Source organism: Mustela putorius, unplaced genomic scaffold (assembly GCF_011764305.1).
Source record: "Mustela putorius furo isolate JIRA1106 unplaced genomic scaffold, ASM1176430v1.1 tig00003834_pilon_pilon_pilon, whole genome shotgun sequence".
NCBI classification, from domain to species: domain Eukaryota; kingdom Metazoa; phylum Chordata; class Mammalia; order Carnivora; family Mustelidae; genus Mustela; species Mustela putorius.
Window position 1 is genome coordinate 50,774,062 of NW_025421987.1, and position 21,828 is coordinate 50,795,889.

The 21,828-nt window shown below is 32.5% G+C and overlaps 1 protein-coding gene across 2 annotated transcripts in view; it reads right to left on the minus strand.

Annotated features, from left to right (window-relative positions):
* Nucleotides 1-586: 586 nt before the first annotated feature.
* The window catches only part of PLOD2 (procollagen-lysine,2-oxoglutarate 5-dioxygenase 2), a 96,259-nt gene continuing 75,017 nt past the window's right edge, over nt 587-21,828 (minus strand). The window contains exons 10-20 of one of the 2 annotated variants that reach the window (XM_004754459.3): nt 20,258-20,379; nt 16,992-17,096; nt 13,098-13,223; nt 10,275-10,416; nt 9,041-9,103; nt 7,906-8,019; nt 4,876-4,941; nt 3,730-3,834; nt 2,424-2,570; nt 2,189-2,314; nt 587-2,011 (exon numbers count right to left, since the gene is read on the minus strand). In XM_004754459.3, the coding sequence (XP_004754516.1) occupies nt 1,856-2,011; nt 2,189-2,314; nt 2,424-2,570; nt 3,730-3,834; nt 4,876-4,941; nt 7,906-8,019; nt 9,041-9,103; nt 10,275-10,416; nt 13,098-13,223; nt 16,992-17,096; nt 20,258-20,379 (1,272 nt within the window). In that variant the 3' untranslated portion in view covers nt 587-1,855. The remainder of the gene's footprint in view (nt 2,012-2,188; nt 2,315-2,423; nt 2,571-3,729; nt 3,835-4,875; nt 4,942-7,905; nt 8,020-9,040; nt 9,104-10,274; nt 10,417-13,097; nt 13,224-16,991; nt 17,097-20,257; nt 20,380-21,828) is intronic. The other variant, XM_045088484.1, reaches the window with a different exon arrangement.

Below are 21,828 nucleotides of genomic sequence, written 5' to 3' on the forward strand. Positions count from 1 at the left end.
GGGGAACGGACGAAAAACTGAACGGGAAGAAATCAGAGAGGGAGACAAGCCATGAGAGACTCTGGACTCTGCGAAACAAACTGAGGGTTATAGAAGGGAGGAAAGTGGAGGGATGGAGTGACTGGATGATGGGTATTAAGGAGGGGACGCGTTGTAATGAGCACTGGGTGTTACACACAGCTAATGAATCGGTGAACACTACATCAAAAACTAATATGTACTATATGCTGACTAACTAAACATAATTAAAAAATTATCCTCCTAATAAACATGATCTGAAGAGTCAATAAATAAACAAACACATAAATACATCACTGAATAAATATGTATTGAATGAATGTTTTGTCTCGATTTCTTCACTTGTAAAATAAATTAGATCAATCCCTAGTAATTATGAGACTGAAGATATTACAATTCAATTCATAATTCAATAAGTGGAGTTATAATATTGTTATAATATTAGTAAATATACCAATCAAAATGAAAAAATCATAGCCTATTACATCTAGATATTCTTTTAGGATACTCCCAATCATACATTCTCTTCTAAAGATAAATCACCAGTAATAAAGAGACCAACAGAAACTTATTTTAAATTATTTTATTTTTCATAATTTTCTAACACATAGTGTTAGAAAAATGAATTTTGGCACCATGACTTAGAATTTTTTTTCAAGTTTAACCTTTAAATTAAAACAGTAGCTACAATAAGTATATTTAAATCTTACTCAGAGAAATGGTGAAAAATCAAGTCACAAATTTTTTGTGCTGGGGAATTTTTTAAAAATGAGATTAAGAAAAGGTAACAAAAAGAGTAGGAAGGATGAAAGGAGACTATGCTGGAAAGACAAAAGGCAAATAACCTTCTCTAAAAAAAGAATAATGAGGGAGACAAGAGGCAAGGAGAAGAAGAAAGGCTCACCAACTTTATTTTCCTGATCTAAAATTCAAGTACTTAACAAAGTTTTTAAAAAACTCTAAAATGTACTAGTAATCTCGAGAAATTTTCTTTTTCCTCATTATTTTCTAGAATTAAAATCAAAAGCCTGTTTTGACTTAAGGACACTTGGCGATCTTAAGTTCATATTTGATATCCTTTGCAAAATGGAAAGGCTTGAAAACTTCCCTAAATCTAATACCTACTCAATATAATCCACCTTGGAAAATTAATCTGAAGGAATATAGGGTTCGATTTTTTAATACAAACGTAACAACAACAAAAAAAATCTAACAATCTAAATAATGTTTTCAACCGGCTCTAAACCTCAGTTGTATTCTGTACCAAGTTTCTTGAAGAAAAACGTTGCGTAATATTTACTGCTCTTTGTATTCCTTCAGTAACTACTGTAAAAGATATCTGTATAGGTCATCAAAAAAGTTCTTACACAATTAGTTGCATACAAATTCAGTTATAACTCCAGTTTTCCAATGTTTCAAAAATTGCCAATTTTCTTATATTCATTTTGTTCATATGTTAATAAATAAAATCCTTCCCATGCTTTTTTAATAATAAAATACTATGTCTCTTGTCCCTTGTACATTTATAGCTGAGTATTTTATCAACTGAAACACAAATCCAGAAAACTGTCGTTATTCTCAGAGACAGTAAGGCATAGAAATAAATATTTGTTTTTGCTTTTTCTTTCTTTTCTTCTTCAATCTGTGTTTTAAGGCTCAGAGCAGACATTAAGAAATAACAAACAATTTTTTACAAAAAAGTTTTTCAAATGTTTGGCCCAAAGTGAAGTTGTTCTGTTGAAGTTATTTAAATATTCCTCTCATCTTCTCAAGCACAACTTCAAAGACATGTCCGTCCATTCCAAAAGAAAATTCAATTCAATGAAAAGCAAATAACTTAGGGGTCTATAAATGACACTGCAATGTATCTTGTTCCATTTTTAACAGGAAGTCCTTCATGCAAATGTGTGAGTCTCCCTGGATGCATGAAACTCCAGCCTTTTCTGGGTGATTCAATAGAGCAATTGTACCTTAGAAATTTGCATCCGCCTCCCTAAAAGAGATGGAACAAATAAATGTATCAGCTTATTATGTTTAATGTTTAATCTTTAGGAAAATTCAAATTATGCCATCTAACCAGAATCTAAAAAAAAAATAATAATAATAAGGCAAAGGCCTTCTCGTGAAATTTTTTACATTTCAAAATGTAAAAAATCAAAGCCATAATTACCTGAAAATCTTCTCCCACGTTATTGAGTGCAATGTTGATGGTAAATGTAGAAGCGTCATGATGAGGGCGAAGAGAGCGCTGTCTTTCAGGGGAGTATTTTACTACAAAATTCAATAGTGCAAACCCCTAAAAAGGCAAAGTAAACCAATGGATTTGTTTATCAATAAAAATAGAAAATAGCACATTTGTGTAAAAATGAGTAGGAGGTAGATGGGGGGAATGGGAAGATAACTACCTTCGTATAATAACCTGCAAAGACCTTCAGTGTAACAGGTGCAATAAACTCCCGGATAAAATGAAGCCATACATTCTCCAGATCAATTTGCTTCATGTGGATATCATCGGTTGGGACATTTTCATAACCACCAGATATACGGCTATCCTAGAAACAGCATTAATGATGTCATAAAGTGTGGTCCACATGCAATTCACATTTATATTACCTTGTATTTTTTTTCAACCATGAGATCATAATAGACAATAAAAATAACAGTTGTTCAGTTATGGTGTACCATCTGCTTTAATAGCAAAACTATCAAAATAATATATATAACATGTTATATAACATGGTGTTGCAAATGTATCAATGATGAAGCAAAGTTGGGCAGAGTCAGTAGACTCTATTTTTACTTAATATATATGGGCAGTCTGACTATAAAGTAAATAAAACATATTTCCAAAGCCCTCTCATGCCTCCTAAAAAATTGGTTTTTTACAGTAAGCCTTCAGGCAGTCTTAGCTACTTGACCGACAAAGATCCTGCTTGTCTGCCTTTGAATCCCCTACCACTGAAAACAAGCTTTCCCTGCTATGTTCCCCACTTCAATTTTAGGATACCCAAAGTCCTTCCATGATTGCTTTCTATTATCCTACAACCTGCTGACTCCAAGTTCTTCCTCATACTTTGAACTTCTGTCTCTCTGGTCATTTGACTAGCTAGAGTATGAAGTTGAGCAGAGGCAGTAATATTCCAGAGTATTCCCCTAGAATTCCTTGGTATTGTTAAGGAACAGGCATCTGTGGATACTCTGAGGAAAAGAAACACACTGAAACAAAAACAGCAATACTTCCTGCCAAGCCTTTGACACTGAATATAAATGCAAAACTGAATTACACCAATGGCATTCAAACAGATTTTTTCTACCAATGTTTACACACCCACAAAAAGCTTTGGCAGTCAACCAGATAAACTTTGTCTCGGTACTTCCACTATAGCTCACTGTGAAAATGGAGAGAATAGGAAGTAGCCCTGGAGAAGACCAATACCACACAATAGACATAAATTACCTTACCATTCCAGCCTAGAAACACTGACCTTTAGAAACCATCCAGTGTAATTATATACATAAAGGACAACCTGAGGCCAGACAAATTAAATGCTATCAGAGTTCTCCTGCCAGCCTTGTCAGCCTTACATTTAGTTCTAAGAGTCAGAGATACACAACAAGACAGATATATCCCCTCTAAATTGTCTAAAAACATTTACCCCGCATCTATCCCCACATACACATTATAGTTCTTTGTGTGAAATTACCACTTACATGATGTTTCCCCCCAGACCACTGGCCATAATGCTCCATTTCTTCCACCAATTCGTCACAGGCTTTTTCAGAAAAGATGGGAAACCAAAAGACATCTGGACAAGGCTATAAAACAAGGCATCACCAGGAAGAGAATAATAGTTTTTATCTCTTAAGTAATAGTGGCATTTCAAAAGTAACAGGATGGAATATTCAATATTCATCTCACTTAGATGCCTTTTTAAGAGGTTTGGCCAATATTACTGACATTACTGTTACAAATAATAGTAGCTTTTCTTTAATGCTAAAACTTTTTCTTTTTTTGCATTTTACATCTGTAAAATCAAGACAGATCTTAGTCTCACATTTGACCAGGCAGCCACTGATACAGCTGTAATGCTACAGTCTGCCTTGCCTTGTGTGTACGTGTACATCTGTGTGTGTGCACGTACGCACACCCATGTACTGGTGTTGCACTTGAGTTGACTTGCCCTTTGAAATGTTTTCTAAATAATTTATACTACAACTTGCCATTGAAATCAAAGTTATTTTGTATACAAGGCTCTACGACATGTGATAACATCTATGCCTTAATAAGCCTAAATGAGATCTTCCAATATGTAAAAAATAAAAAATTTCTAAATGACTAGACAATGTTGTGTCCTAGTTTAATTGGCAGTATTCTTATTCTTTCTCACAGTACACAAAATAACAGCATCTCAGAATCAAAGATGCCTTACATTCTCTGAAATAAGCTATTAGCAACTGTTTGGAACATTTAGAGTTCACTTTTTAAAAAAATATCTTTGAAAAAAGACTCCTGAAGTTCAATTTCTTTCAAAGATAAATTTAATGAATGAGGCCTACACTAGAGATTTGCCAAGGGTTCCTTATTTTCTGTGGTTTAAGAAAGATACAGCATTTAGAAGCATCCCCCCAAAAAAGGCAGGATCTTAAAATTATTGTTCAATTCCATGTTCTACATTTTTTACAACTACATGACCCTTAAGGCTATAACATTGGTAATTAAGCCACGTGATTTTTACCTAAGAGATGGTTTCTGTACTTTCACAACATCCTCCGCTAAAGCCATACTGCATTAATATTGTTCCCTTCTGAAAACAAGGCAAAAGTGCCTTACACAGCATAGTAATTATTAATACAAACCTGTTCAACTATATTTTCGGTGAAAATCTTTGAATAATCACGGTTTATATACTTTTCCTTCCAGTCCTATAAAAAAAATTAATTGCACAGATTAAAGCAAATACCTTTTTATAAGTAATAGAAAATCCAAAGATCATGCATTTTAGAAATTGCTCAATTTATAAATGGCTGTGTGTACTAGACAAAAAGGAATTTTCAGAAATCAGTTTATGTTTTTTAAACATAGTCTAAGTCTGCATATGCTCACATCATTCTATGAAAATCAAATTTTTATTTATGAAGTTATACCTCAAGATTTTAAAACCTGAGTAATCTTATAGCAATTAGATTTATATACTGTATTTTATGCATATACACAGGGATAGGTAAATATGTGCTTAAAAGTTAATGATAACAAAATCCTTAATGATAACAAATGATAACAAATGTTAATGATAACAAATGTTAATGATAACAAAAACAAATGCTAATGATAAAAAAATCCTATCAACAAATACTAGTAAAATCAGCAAATTAATAAACTAAAGTCTTATATGTACTTTAGTAGTGAATCACTCTAAAATAATTTTGATTTTAAAAATTATTTCAACATTTTCTCTTCACTTCAGTTTTTAATATGTATCAAAGAATGATCATGCATTACTAACATTTTCATTTCTTTTAATTACTGAAACTAAGGTATAGAACCATACCTTGAGAAATAGCTTCTCTTCATGCTAACTTAGGAACCTGACTCTTCTCTTTGATAATGACACCTGAACCACATACTAAGATATCTCAATTTTCGTCAACATCAGCTAAGGAATCCTTTTCCTTGGTCAAGTGTTTTATTTAAAAACCACATATTTAGAGGGTATATATGAAAATATAGAGTGATTTAGTATCCAAAAAGATCTCTTCTTAAATATATTTAGACATGTTTAACAAACTTTCAATTTTCTCTTTACCAAGTAAGACAAAGGGAGCCAGGAGGGAAGAACTGAGGTATAGACTCAAAATAATTCCAAACAAAATATGTTGCAGAAAATGTCTCTGAAATACATCTTTTGAGGTCAGATTTCAGAGAGGCCCTGATAATTTATACACCATTCTTAGTTTTGTACATCTTTGCCTATATGTAGCTCAGATATTTTTGATATGAAAGAACCAAAGTTATCTTCTAATTCTTACATTTCATTTATACATAGTATGTAATTATAAGAATCAAATTATTGCATTATGTCATTAATCCCTTTAATAGTGGTTATTTTCTGATTCCAAAATATGGTGGGAAATTAGAAAAAAACAGTCATTCATAACATTTCAGAATCTTTAAGTATTTTTTTCCTATGCATCATTATTGATTTTTTGGAGAAGGAAAAAAATCCCTAAGATCTTACAGTAAGGCATTTACTTCTCATTTTAGGCTAGCTTTCAAGTATCAATAAACAAACTGTGACTTTACTCATTGCTTAGAAATCCTGATAATAGGACAATAGTCAAATAGTTTGCTATGGGACATCCCTCAGGAGGCATTAACCATCAGGCTAATTTACCAAAACAAAACAAAGCCATGGAAAGAAAAGCAGTTCCTACTTACTTCTGATGTTTTCCTTTCATATTCTCCAAAGATATGAATTCTGACACAAATGTCTACAATTCAGGATATAATTTGGGACATTTTTTCAGGAACTAATACTACCCAAGAAAAAATCCTATTCCTCAAAATAACCAAGAGACTCAGTGCCAAAGTAAAATATGTAATTCCATCCTCACCACTTTAAAAAGCCTTTTTTTAAAATTATACTCCTGTGAAAGATTAAGATATATAGCTAAGATGAAATGAAAATACTTCTAAAATACAAAAATGTCAAAAGACATTCTTTTTCTATTGAAGAGAGTCTTCAGAGACCACTAAAATTCCTATACCTGGATGTCAACTACTCCTACAAAATAAAAGACAATTCTGACCAGGTGGCTAGAGTCTTTGCAATTTAAAATTTTTACTATGGAAAAGGGGAAAACCATGAACAGTAGCATTACAGAGATGATTACTAAAAAGAGTATTTTCACTTGAATCAATGTTCCAAATTGACAAAAATAGGCTCCCATAAAACAAACAAAAAAAGGTAGTGAATTCTTGTACGATTCAAATCTTTAAGATACGAAATAATTTTAGAGTTAGAAGGTAATAATTTCTTCAACCTCAGACTTTTGATATATGCTGAATCCCCTTCTCTGACTGCTTTGGCATACATTCACAAACTTGTTATTAAAAAATAAATAAAATGATAAAATAAAATGTATGTTCCCATACTAACTTCTTGAATTCTCTTCTTGAAAATCAAAACATAATATTGTCATATGCGAGCTACTTGTAAACAGTTTTTCCAAAATTACAATTAAAATTTTTATAATGCTTTTGAATATATAAAACAGAAGTACTGAGAAAAACCATAGAAACTGATAATTCTTTTACCCACACCTAATATGCATCTTAATTTAAAAAAAAAATTCTTGGCAAAAAAAAAAAATTCTTGGGGGGTGCCTGGGTGGCTCAGTGGGTTAAGCATCTGCCTTCGTCTCAGGTCATGATCTCAGGGTCCTAAAATGGAGCTCCACATCAGGCTCTCTGTTGAGTGGAGAGCCTGCTTCTCCCTCTCTCTCTCTGCCTGCCTCTTTGTCTACTTGTGATCTCTCTCTATCAAATCAACAAATAAAATATTTTAAAAAAATTCTTGGGAAAGACCAAAGAATAAATTATTACAAAAAGTTTATAAAAAGAAAAAAAAAAAGAAAAATTTTTAAAAAATTTAAAATTCTGGGTCAAGAAATATAATTGCCTCTTTTAAAGAATAATATAAATAATAATATTTCAAATTATTTTATTTTTAAAAGGCACAATTAATTATATTTCTTAAGCTGCTTTTTAAACTTTAAACCTTTTTAAAGCCTCTTACCACATTTTCATATTATTAACCCAACTGACTTATATCCATTTAGAGTTATAGGAAAAGAAGAAATGAATGAAGTTGAGTGTGAAATACTTACCACAGGATTTTCAAAAATCTGCCAGAGGTCATTGTTATAATGGGAAGTATTGTAATTAGCAGTTGATAAAAGTCTTCCAAATTCATGTCTATTAGAAATGTACATAAATACACCCTATGTGCCAAAGAATAACAGTATTAACAATCTTACAGGAAAATACAAGGAAATAAACTTAATCATAGGAAAAATATAAATGAGATATTAATTTCAACTTTCATCTCTCATTCCTGAACATGCATTTTTATTTTTCATATAAAACATGCATGATTTAAAATAAAAGAAATAACATTTTTATTAATTATGGATTCAGACACCACATAAAGCTAATTGATAGCACTGACACTCAACTGAAAAAAAGAAGAGGAAGAACGACTGTTTTTGTCCCTTTCTCATTGATCCTAGATGTAGACATCAGGGGAAAAAAATCCTGTTTGAAAGCAGAAATATTTTTGAGACACCAAAGTGCAATGAATTGTACCTCTTTTGGCTTCTTTCCCTTTCAAAGAAAATGTCATATTTTTAAACAAGAATTCAAATGTCAGTATTATTTCATCAGACTATGTCATTCTTTTTGTTGTCCTTACATTTAAAAACTGAACATAGAAATTACTTATTCATTAAAGGCAGCTAAAGAAAACCAGTCTCATTCCCTTGCCCCAGACCAAATAAATGTGGCAAACACCACTATGGTAAGTTTGTTTCTTTTTGTACCTGTTTTAATGATAAAGGGGTTAGTTATTAATAAAATATAAAAATAATGAAGAGTACCGCAATCTCATTGTAGTCAAGATGTACTTTATACTTACTCCTATGTTTTCTCCCCCTTAAACACAACAACAACAACAAAAAAAAAAACCTAGAAAAACTAGTAAAAGGGATTTGGGTTTAACTTTCTCATTTATCAACCACAAAATATGAATCGGCCCAAAGAACTAAGAGTTGAATATCACAATTATGATACCCCAACACAAAACATACACACACATATACAAATTAATAACCAATGAATACCAACATTTTACTGGGCTAAATGGAAAGAAGACTCTTAAAGAAACTTTACTGGTAGGCAATATACTAGGCATATCTAGTATTAATTAAATAAACAAAAACAAATAAAAATAAATAAAAATAACACCTTTGGGGGGCTGAGCATTTGGAATGTTTCCGGAGTAGGGGAGTCTTTTTCCCTTTGTAAAGTCTAAAATGAAGAGAAGCATTGGGTAAGTTGACCTGCACACCCACACTCTCTCAGGTAATCTTAGATAAATAACATTAGCAGCCCTTGATCAAAAGCTGGCATTCTGAAATGTCCTTCAGAGACAACATGCATAACAAGCAAAGCTTATAGCGCACACAAAGAAACAATTCCAGCCCCACCCCCTTTTTTTTGGTCAAATATAAATCCAAGCTCATTCCTTAGTAGAATTGTCATTAGACACAAAATTAAGACAAAGGAAAAAATGTGTAAGAGAGGCCATTCCAGGATGCGCTGTTGAGTCAAATTAGCAGAACATGAGCACAAATTACAATCACAAGTACTGAAGATACTCGATATAACAATGCACATAGGTTTGTGGGAAAAACAAATATACTCGAACAATACATGCCTTATTAAACTGGAAAGAAATATTTGCCAACTTTCCTGATTTTTCCCCAAATCACATCTGCTTATATAAATTTGAGTAAAATAACCCAACCACTTCTAAAATAAAAAATTATAGAAACATGTTTTAAAACATTTACACATTTTGAAAAACAGATTATTTTCCATAAACACTGAAGTTTTAAAATGAAAGTACATTTGTAGAACAGCAATGTATCATTACTTTTCACACAGATGAAATATACTACATATCCCAATCCCTCTCTCAGTTTAGTGGTAAAGAACTGCCTTGAGGAGTGTGCAGTTTATAATAATAAAGAAATTGACATTGATTTCAGAACAAAAGTCTGTTCTTCTTAAATGTGTAAATGATTATTTCACCCTAGGTCAGTTTTCCACTATAAAATTTCAAATGGAATTGAAGATGAATTCCTAAAAATGCAAACTTATTTAATGGGCACCTGGGTGGCTCAGCTGGTTAAAAATGCCAACTGAGTTGTAACAATTCCATGTTTATGACTGAAATCTTTCTGTTGCTTATGAATTAGCCTAAGCACAGAACCTAATATTTTCCAAGCTATTTCTACAGGTAAATGTTCACAAATTATCTCCATAACTGCTCCCAATTTTTCAATATGGAACCAAAAAAATTGGCAAGTACTTACAAATTAGAAAGAAAAGGGGCATCAAAACACAATGACACATCAACTGGTAAAGCAAGCCATTTTATAGGAACATTCATGCAAGCCACCATTGTATACCCTACCATTTCTCTAGCATTTCGGCACAGAGCCATATCAGGATCCAATTTATCACGAACAAAATAGTTCCTTTCATTCATCTCTGATCGAAGCGTTTTTCCCTTAATTAAGTACACATTAGCCATGTATGGGACATTCCATATCCCTCTGAAAGTAAAGACAAGACATTCCAAAATACCACAAATAAAAAATATTTAAAGTTTTATTTTTATGTTCTCAAAACAAATGCCGTGTATGTTTTAAATTTTGTATATATAAAGCATTGAATCAAATTACATGCAAATGCAAACACATGTAATGATATGTAACATATACACACATAGATGACATTATTTACTATATACCACACAATAAATCACTATCTCCCTACATAAACTTCATTTAGGGTTATCTGTTTAGCATTTTGGCTATACTCTTTCACTTCATTTATAAGAGTATAATATTCTGTTATACAGAAAGAGCTTCCATTTAGGATCAAGCAGTTTTTTTTTTGTTGTTTTTTTTTTTAAAGATTTTATTTATTTATTTGACAGACAGAGATCACAAGTAGGCAGAGAGGCAGGCAGAGAGAGAGGAGGAAGCAGGCTCTCCGCGGAGCAGACAGCCCGATGCGGGGCTCGATCCCAGGACCCTGGGATCATGACCTGAGGCGAAGGCAGAGGCTTTAACCCACTGAGCCACCCAGGCGCCCTTAGGATCAAGCAGTTTGACAGCAAAAATAATCACATACAGCCTGTGGTGTGCTAGAACTAGCTCACACTGACTCCCAAGAGCACTTAGCTATGCTCAATGACTTCATCTTGGAAGCTTGAAATCAGTTATGGCAGAAGCCATTTACGCCACAAAAATGGGCAAACACTACAAATCAGGGCAACCCTCAACCTCAAGATCCAGTTGTTAGACCCTTACCAGCACACCACTGAGTAGAGCCTAAACTTCTCCTAAAATATATTCTTTGAAATTCACTAAACTATCTCAAATTTCTCGAGAAAGAGAAGATACGAAAAAATAGAGCTAGAAGTACGTGAGGGGTGGAGATACTTTATTTTGTCCTTCATTCTTCCCGACATTTGTCTTTTTACTCTAAACATGACTCATTTCCTAAGAATAGTGAGTAGGTTTCACCGAAAGGCATATAGGCCTGTTGCTTTTAGAGAACAGAAAGGAAAGATTTTGACCAAGGTAATGTAGTTAGATATTAAAAGGAATATGATTTCCTTTTGTTTTGCTAGATGAATCTCAAGGGAAATAGCCATAAAAGATACACAATGTATCATCTGAACTCAGAAATTTGTCACTGGCAGAGTATGCAGTATCTCAGTTTTGAAGAAACACACCCAGACACGCATACTCGTGTGCATACATGTCATAAGATGTCATTCCTTCATGTAGCTTTTGGACATGAAGTGCATTTTTGTATTAACTACATCAAAAACTTCTCCCATATTCTTTTCCTTATACTTTAAACAACAGTGACAGGAGACTGTACAAAATATCACCAGTGCCTAAAGCAACTTAAAGGAAACATTAATTCTATATTCTACTTCTGTAAACCCTTACTTATTTTGGTTATACCCACATACAATATAGGGCATTTTGTCTACACAAATCATCCCAGAGACAATCAAATATTTTGAAACAACAGAGTATGATCTGAACAGTGTTTTCTCAGCTATCATGCTTCTTAATTGCAGCTAAAAAAAGCTTTTATCATATTATTCAAATCTACTATTACTATTTTCACAACTAAAACATCTTTTTAATACTCAAATATTCATCAAAAAATATGTGGGGTTTTTACTCTAAATTTAGAGGCACATATCTTTAGTCATGAAAGAATGTTTTCCTTTTTTAATTGGGCTGATATATCTGAGAAATTAGGCAAAGCCTTTAACATCTGTCACTCTAGTTCATCATCTATATGAAGAAAAAGGACAACATTCCACTTTATTACTACCTTAGCAAAAAAAATTATTTCAATTCTGATTATTTTTTAGTCTAAAACATATCAACTGTTGTCTCTGAAATAAATATCAATCACATATACACTTGGTAGCAAGTATATTCTTTTCAAACTCTAGAAATGGAAATCAGATATTGGTGAAGAAATTGATCTTTAAAGCAGAATATTAGCTATGTTACATAGAAAACTCTTGCAGTAGGAAATGTTAGAAGGTAAATCATTGCTTTTGGTATTGATTTTATTTGTTCACTTGTAATTTTTTTTTAATTTTTTAAAATTTTATGTCTTTATGTGAAGGCAGAGAGACTGCAAGAGAAGAAATACAAGCAGGGGGAGTGGGAGAGGGAGAAGCAGGCTTCCTGCTGAACAGGTACCCACCCCCGCTTCCACCCATACTGGGCTTGATCCCAGGCTTCTGGGATCATGAACAGATCCAAGGCAGAGGCTTAAAGACTGAGCAAGGGGAGGGTGGAGGGGCTGTTCACTTGTAAATTTTAAAAGCCATCAAAACAACTGTCATCCTGGCTTCATCCTGCCAATAGATAAGCTAAATGAAATTCCTTTTCTAAATTTTTAACTAAATAATATTAGTCTTCTGACACCGTCTCATGGCTACTCCCACCTACCATGCAGTATCTTAGTATTTTCCACAACAGTTAAGTTTGTTCCTGGGAAGATTTAGAACTTCAATGACAGATTTTTGTAATATTATTTTACACTAGTATTTCAGGATCTCAAGTGGTCTCCAGGTTTTCAGATTTTCACTAATCATGAAGAAAAGAGGAAAAAAAACTCAGGTAATGTGAACAAGACCACATTAAGAGATTATGGCACTTTACATTAAAAGACTGACCAAGTAACTTACACTCTATTTCCTTGAACAATATCCACATAATCTTCAGATCGGGCATAGTATCCATCAGGACTCAAGGCTCCCCAGAAGTTGGACCACAGCTTTCCATGACGAGTTACGAGAGGAGCAATGATTTTTCTAAAGACAGCGTGAAAGGAAAAACAAATCCAAGTAATTATTTATTCTTAAATTACCACAGAATTTTGTTTTGGGCTTAGCACGATACATGCAACACTAAAGTTATTTAATACCTATGTAATGAGTTTTAAAAAAAGTAAAATAAAAGAGAAACAGGAATTCCCACTTTTTCTTAAATAAGCACACTGCTGATTTTCAATGATGTTTCTTAAGAGTAAGAAGAAAGGCAAAGTAATTGAAAATGCTAATGAAAGTATAAAAATGACTTTTAAAAGTACTTACTTATATCCAACTAAGTCAAATTACCTTAATTATTTAATTATTTTAAGCATTTCAGAAATTATACAAAATGAAATAAAATATTTTCATTGTCATTGAGAAGGCATAACAATCCCTGGTGCATTGATGTACCAATAAATATTTGTTGAATAAAAAAATGAATAACGATGAACTGAGATATTTGTAAATAGGCCAGTTTTCCTAAAGTTAAGTCCTGAATTACTTTAAAGTATGTTTCCTTTTTTTTAAAACTTTTAAAATGGGTTGTGCTAGTCCTGGCAATACTGGACATTCTTCTGGCCCTTCAACTACTTAAAAAAACAAAACAGAGGGTAATTGCCATAGCACCCTGTCTGACTACCTACCAGTTCCTTTGAGACAAGCACATGTTACAAATTCAAAATATGTCAGATTTTTTTCTTAGGAAAATCTGATTTATAATGTGTCAACACGTTCCAAATGAGGTAATTCTGAGATTCTTCTAGAATTACTGTAAAAACGAAGTGAATTATAGTGGTGTCAATTTTTAAGAAAAGCTCACCCAACTCTTCCATGAGGAAGTTTATGAACCACGTATTTGCCACAAAAAAACCTATACTCCAGGGGCGCCTGGGTGGCTCAGTGGGTTAAAGCCTCTGCCTTCAGCTTGGGTCATGATCTCAGGGTCCTGGGATTGAGCCCCGTATCGGGCTCTCTGCTCGGCGGGGAGCCTGCTTCCCTTCCTCTCTCTCTTCTTGCCTCTCTGCCTACTTGTGATCTCTCTCTGTCAAATAAATAAAATCTTAAAAAAAAAAAAAAACCTATACCCCAGTCCTGTGAGCACCAGGGGTGCTTTTCCCCTTACCTACAGAAAAGTGAAACATAGTCTGTAAATACTTATCATTCAAAATAGTGATTTTCGTTATTTTTCCTGGTTCCTATTAAAAGGAAATGTTAACCAGAAACATTTAAATGTTTTTTTGTTTAGAATATCTATAATATTAGAAATGATAATATAAATTAGAATTTACATATTATGTTAATTTAAGGAATAATTCAATAGTGATATCTGATAAGATCGAATATATACTAGAAAAACAAATCTTGTAATTTATAATCCCAGCTACCTTCCAAAGAAGGTTGGGCAAAGAAATGGAACTCAAAATCCATCTTAAGTGTGCCTCAATGTTTTGTTTTGTTTTGTTCAAAATATTCTATTTATTTATTTAACAGAGAGATACACAGCGAGAGAAAGAACAGAAGTAGGGGGAGTGGGAGAGGGAGAAGCAGGCTTCCCACAGAGCAGGGAGCCTGCTCCATCCCAGGACACTGGGATCACCACCTGAGCCAAAGGCAGACGCTTAACAACTGAGCCACCACCCAGGCACGCCTCAACGTTTTGAGTGCTGAAATACGGTAAAGCCCCCATCCATCACTTTCCATGGTTTCTATGACCCAGGGCCAACCATGGTCCAGAAGCAGATGACTTCTTCTGAAGAATCATCAGATCAACAGTAGCTTAACACTAAGGCATACTGCCTGTGTCATTCACCTCCCTTCATCTCCTCACACTGGCATTTTATCATCTCACATCGTCAAAAGAAGCATGAGTACAGAACAAAAGGATATTTTGAGAAAGATTGCATCCACATAACTCTTATTACAGTATCTTGTTATAACTGTTCTATTTTTATTATTGCTGTTAATCTCTTATGTGAACAACTTATAAGTTAAACTTTATTGCAGGTCTGTAAGTATAGGAAAAAAACAGTGTATATAGAGTTTGGAATTATTTGTGGTTTCAGGCATCCACTGGAGGTCTTGGAACGTATCCATCCCTTGCTCCTCTAAACTTCAGTCAAGTCTGCTAAATCTTACAAATTTTTGTTGTATGCAAATTCTTTACGAAAACTATACGCTTGGATACAGAAGCAAGAACCATAAGTATCATATGAACCTAAACATTTGATCAGTAACAGAAATTTATGGAATTGGAAAAATATACTAAGTTTTATTGGCCTTCCAAGGGCAATGGCTCCAGAGGGCAGTTGAGTTACTTATGAGGGAATTTTATTTTTTACAAGGTTTAAAACATTAGATTAACATTAAAGGGATATATATATATGTATGTTAAATACATAATATGAATTCATTAAATAGTTCACTGTAAGAATAAGTACCTGCAAAAGTGTCATATAATAAAAACATATAAATATTATCTAAAAAAATGTACATTCCAGGGATGCCTGGGTGGCTCAGTCAGCTAAGCGACTGCCTTCGGTTCAGGTCATGATCCCAGGGTCCTAGGATCGAGTACCACATGGGGCTCCTTGCTCGGCAGGGAGTCTGCTTCTTCCACTGCCTGCTCTGCCTGTTGCTCCCCCTGCTTGTGCGCTCTCTCTCTCTGACAAATAAATAAATAAAATCTCTAAATATAAAAATAAGAATTGTACATTCCATAATATTGAATTTAAATCAAATTAAGAGGCAATTAACAGTGCAAATTCAAGAAAGTATTACTGAATTCCGCTAGGTTTTAAGAGTCACAAATTGCAATTCAATCTCATATCTCTAAGATAGGCTGTTCTTCCTTACTTAATGATCAAAGCATTATTTATATGTTTTGAAAAATTGCTTGCAATTTATAGATATACAGTGGGGCTGTATATACAGATTAATACTAAGCGGTCTTAGATTTTGAAGTAATAACTGAATTCTCAAACTGGCAAATCATGACATATAGAGGAGATTAGTACAGTATAACAGATTTCTCATATATTTTACTCAGCAAAATAAAACCAGTAATTCTAACATTTCACTGCTAACCGTACTATTTGCTAAGAGAAATAATTGCATTAATATATGTAAACATACTTAAAAACAATACCTGGCATTTAGTAAGCGCTCATTAAAGGTGGGCTATTAGTAGGAGGATTAATGACTACTAGGAGCAATAGGTGTAATATAATAAATAATGATTAATATCATGATAAGCTGATATAGATGATTTTTCACACTTCAATTTCATTAAATAAAAATAGTCACTGCCGAGTAGTAATTACTAGTTCAGTACTAAAAAAAAATCACAGATTTCCGAAATTTCTTTCAAATCTAAGAACTTAGATCTTTGTTTGCAGTAACTTTTTAGGTCATAAGTTTTATGAAATTCTACTTCAAAAATATGTACAGATAATTTAAAAATTCCAAATTTACAGATATATCATGATTTCACATTACTTTTAACAGAAAAATAGGTCAAATATAATCGATAAACACTGCATTTATAGTTGTAACTAATATTAAATACTTCTAATTTTCATTAGGTTGTTTTCTATTTAACTTCTTTAAAAGAAAACTAATCAGAATTTTAAGTTTATAATGCACAGAAAATAACTTCATGTGATTTCCTTTAATTCACTAAACACAGGTATGTAAGCATAGTGTGTCCACATAGACACAGAAAATGATTATCATTTTAAAAATAAATTGACAATGAAGCTTATGCAGTACCTGTTTTGTTCAATCAAAATTTTTAAGGTCCTTGGATTTGTCAAAACAACATCTGCATCCATACTAAAATAATAATCACAATTTTCATCCTGACGGCAAAAATCCCTAACATTGAAAAAGAAATAAGAATCAGATAAAACAAATAGTTGCTAGTTGAAAAATGTCAACATAAAGCTTATATAAAAAACAAAGTTTCTCTACCATATTCTTCTAATCAAAATTGTAAGACAGTCTCCAAAGGGATAAATATTGTCTTAGATTTCAAAATGGTCACTTTATCAACATAGATATTCATATGGAGATCAACACTAAAAATTTTAGGTCAAGTATAATACATTTTCAAGCTACTAAAAAGTTTAAGGCATAAAAGACCCAGTCAGAATTACAATTTAGAAGTTAGTACTTAGACCTCTCTAAAAGGGAAACAGAGTTTATCTCAATATATTTATCAACAACTTTTTTTCACAAATCAAATGTTTTTTTGCACACATACACATACACACGGTGCAAAATCTCGTTTATTCAACAACTCAGTTTTAAATGAAACTTGGAGATACAAATGTGAATCTTGGAGATACAAATGTATTATTGTTGATAACTGATTCCTAGATATTTAGATATACAAATATCTTGGAGATACAAATGTGTATTATCAATACTTTTTAAACTTGATTTGCATGGAATTCTTTCTAAGAAATTTACTCCCCTGCTTCTTATCAGGGGTCAGGGATTATGATATATGTTTTTGTTGGGAGAGTCTGTAGCATTATCATCAGGAACAAGAAGGAAAGAACTACTTTTGGTACGCAGGATGCTTCCAAGTATTAATGGTTTCTACATTCGGGGCTCTCACCTTTTGAGCTCCGCTCCCTCACTGCTGATCCCAGTTACCACTTTCCACCATTGTCAGTATGTATCCCTATTCCACATTTGTTTCTACACAAATTTTTTTAAAGTTTTGTAAATATGTATGATGATAGATAGTAACTAAACTTATTTTGGTGATCATTTTTCAAAATGTATACAAATATTGAATTATTATGTTGTACATCTAAAGCTAATATATGTGAATTATACCTCAATTAAATACATAAATAAAAGAAAAAGAAAATAGCCAAAATTATTTTGGAATAAAAACTGAAGGAATTAGACTACTTGATTTCAAGATTAATATAAATCCCTGGTAATAAAGTGTGGCATTGATCTAAGATCAACAGAAGACAGTAGAGAGTCCACAATCACTCATAAATATTCAGTAAATTTATTTTTTACCAAAGCCAGGTCAATTAAATAGGAAAACAAAGCTTTAAAATAAAAAGGAGTGCTGAAACTACTGAAATTCCTTTTGCAAAGAATAACATTTGATTCCTACTTCACTCCAAACACAAAAATATATTCAGGATGAATTGTAGATTGAAACATCTTAAACGTAAATGCTAGAACAATAAAGCTTATAAAGTTCCAAAGGATGTTTTCATGACATTGGAATTAAAAATATTTCTTAAATAGAAAATAAACTCAAAAAGCACAAAGCATAAAATTTTAAAAAAAGAGAGAAATGGAATTTTATTGAAATTCAAATTTCTTCTCCTCAAAAGACATGGTTAAAAAGTAAAAAATCAAGCCACAGAATGGAGCAAATATTCATAAAATATCACACACACCCCTTGTATACAGATTATATAATGAACTCCTACAAATAAACAACAAAAAAGACAAACCAATGTAAACAAAAATGCACAAAAGACTTCAACAGATACTCCACAAATGAATATATACAAATAGCCAATTAATATACAAATAGGGAATTCACTGTCAGGGAATTAAATTAGAATCACAGTAAGATATTTTTGTTACCCAATAAAGTAGCTAAAATGAAAAAGATGGACAACATTAACTGTTGACAAATGTAAAGCTGCCAGTGGTCTAGACTACCTTGCTGTCAGCAGTATACAATGGTATAATGGTTTGGAGGACTATTTAGCAGTTTCTTATAAAGCTAAACATATATTGACTCTAACCCTACGCCCTAGTTAGTCTACTCTGGGGTATTTTCCTAAAATATACTGAAGCAAAATATGTACACACATACACATAGACATACACTTCTAATAAGGAGTCTTCATTAGCAATCTTAATCAAGTGGCTCCAAACTGGACATGATCTAATTCTATCAATCAGTAAGTTTAAAATCATTTGTGGTATATTCATATGACAGTCTTAGTGATGAAAAGAATGAATTGCTGATAACTGTATTGACATGAGTGAATCAAAATACACTGTACTGAGCCAAAGAAGCCAGACACAACAAAGTATATTAAAAAAACTTAGAGAAAATAAGTTCCAAATGTGGATCCATTTATTCATTCTCCAATGAATAATTTATGGAACCATTAGTTTTGTCTTTCTGAGGCCCGTTTTCCTGCTTATATCTTTATTCTCACACAAGGCACTACCCATCACTCTGTACCGTGAGCTTCCACAACACATGAGAACATCTGAAGAGAAGTCACATGACTTATTCACCTTTTTCTCAGCAGCTCTTAACTCACTGCTGAGTTAACTCACTGAAAAATGATTGTTTTATTATAACCAGAATTTTACTAGTAATCTGGCTAAACAAAGAACCTAAAACTTTCTTTGGAGGGTTATAGTTTTATCTAGATTAGTAGGTGGCTAGAAAATAGGAATACCCTTCACACCCCATAATCTGAAATACACATTTTCGCCACACATAATCTTCAGATAGTAAACATTTAACTCACTGCTACCACAACCATACTATTGATTTGTCTAAGGATTTTTTTTAATATCTTATTTTAAGTAACCTCTGCTCCCAACGTGAGGCTCAAACTCCTGACCCAGAGATCAAGAGTCATATGTTCTTCTGACTGAGCCAGCCAGGCACCACTGTTGGAGTATGTTTTAAAATCTTGATCTGCAATTCAATTAATAGTTTGATTAAATATGTTGACTCTTAGCCATATCTGTCTGTCTCTCTCTATATATGTATATCTATATGTATTATGTATGTAATTTCCATTGCCAAGTAAATACACACAAATGTAGATACAGTGTAACAGTAGAGGTGTGGCTCATGAGCATACACAAGTACATACGCGTGAACACACACACACACACACACACACACACACACACACACAGAGTTGACATACTCAAGTTCAGGATACTAATTTTGAAGAAAAGTTGTTTTTCTTCATATTTCTTTAGTAGCAATTACTTAATTTAAATTGATTAAAACATACATTCCCATGTTCCTGGCTTCAGCTTGACTTAGATTTTCTTCTGGTCCTACTATTTTTATAGTATTGATTTCACGTTTAGCTTTATCAAAAAATACTTTGATGTCCTTTTCATGATAAACTTCCTGTAATATATTTTAGAAATGGAAAATTAGTGTGAAAACGACAATAGGATGACTGAACTATTCAGAAGTATTCATATGTAGCTTTGGCATCATATTCAAAGTTGTGAATTCCACAATTAACATATTCCCTCAATTACAGATGAAATAACCTATATCAAACACATTATATTTAAATGTCACCTAAATATCAAATGAAGAATCTAAAATAGATACATATCAATATCTTATAAATAGAAGATACACAAGATTTTTCTAACATCTACTCCTGGACATGTACTTGAAGAAATATTTAAATCCTGAGTGCTACAAAATGTTTCTCTTTGAAGGAAAAATGGCTCGTAGACTGAGAATTTCAGACATGTGCTTTAAAACATCCAATATCCAAAAAAAGTCTATTAAACCTAATAGATATTAATCTAAGTTATAAATATAATATTTTATAAAATAAGTATTATAATTCTCTCTGAAGCCAGAGAGAAAATGGTCATATATAAAATTGTATTTTTACAAAAAGTAGGTAAAGTTTAACAAAACTTCGTTGATAAGGAAATATAATAGGAAATCATGAGCATAAAACTCATCAAATTAGTATGATTCAACTGTGCTAAAATTTAGATAAGATTATGTGTGTCCAACATTAGAGCATTTCAGAGCTTTTTGTGTATTGTTTCACTAAGTTATTTGAAAGATTTTCACAGTTTGTTAAAACTACTTATAGCATAAAAGCTGCACAGAGTTAATTTTATATATAAAAAAAGAGAAGACAAAATCCCTTCTCATCACAAGGTCCTATGAAAGGAGGGGGACATAAATATAATGACACAATATAAAAAAAAATTTCAATGTAAATAAATATATCATGACACATTTTACGAAGCAAATGCTAAATGATTCACCCTTTAAGCTAATTTTAGCTGGTTTTCTGCAAATTTAAAATATTCTCTGGAAAAGGCAAATGATAAGCTGACATATACCTTAGGAAGAAAGAACAATGTTAAACAAAAAGCATTGGGCAAAACAGGAAATGCATACTTCATAGTTATTGTATTTTTCTAGAAGATGTTGAGTGTCAATTGTTTTAACTGGAAAGAGACAAGTAAATGGAAAAATGTTGAGGAAAAATGTCTTTAAGTTTAGATTATATGTGGGAGGTTTGGGGGAGGTTCTGATTATTTTTGGAGGAAATGACAGATTCAAAATCCTTTAGGGAAGAGAATGCCATTATATGATTAATCAAAACAATACAATATCTGGAAGCTATTTTCAGTTCTGATGTCAGAGTATTAAACTGCAAACAATTTCATGACCAGTTCCATCAAAGGTCCTAGAACTAACCCAAAGGCAAAGGGATATAAGGACCTTTGGCATTTCTTCACTTATATATTAAACTGAGCCATATGAAAGTAGCTGATATTCCACTATTTGGGGTCTACAAAATTGGGTTTCATG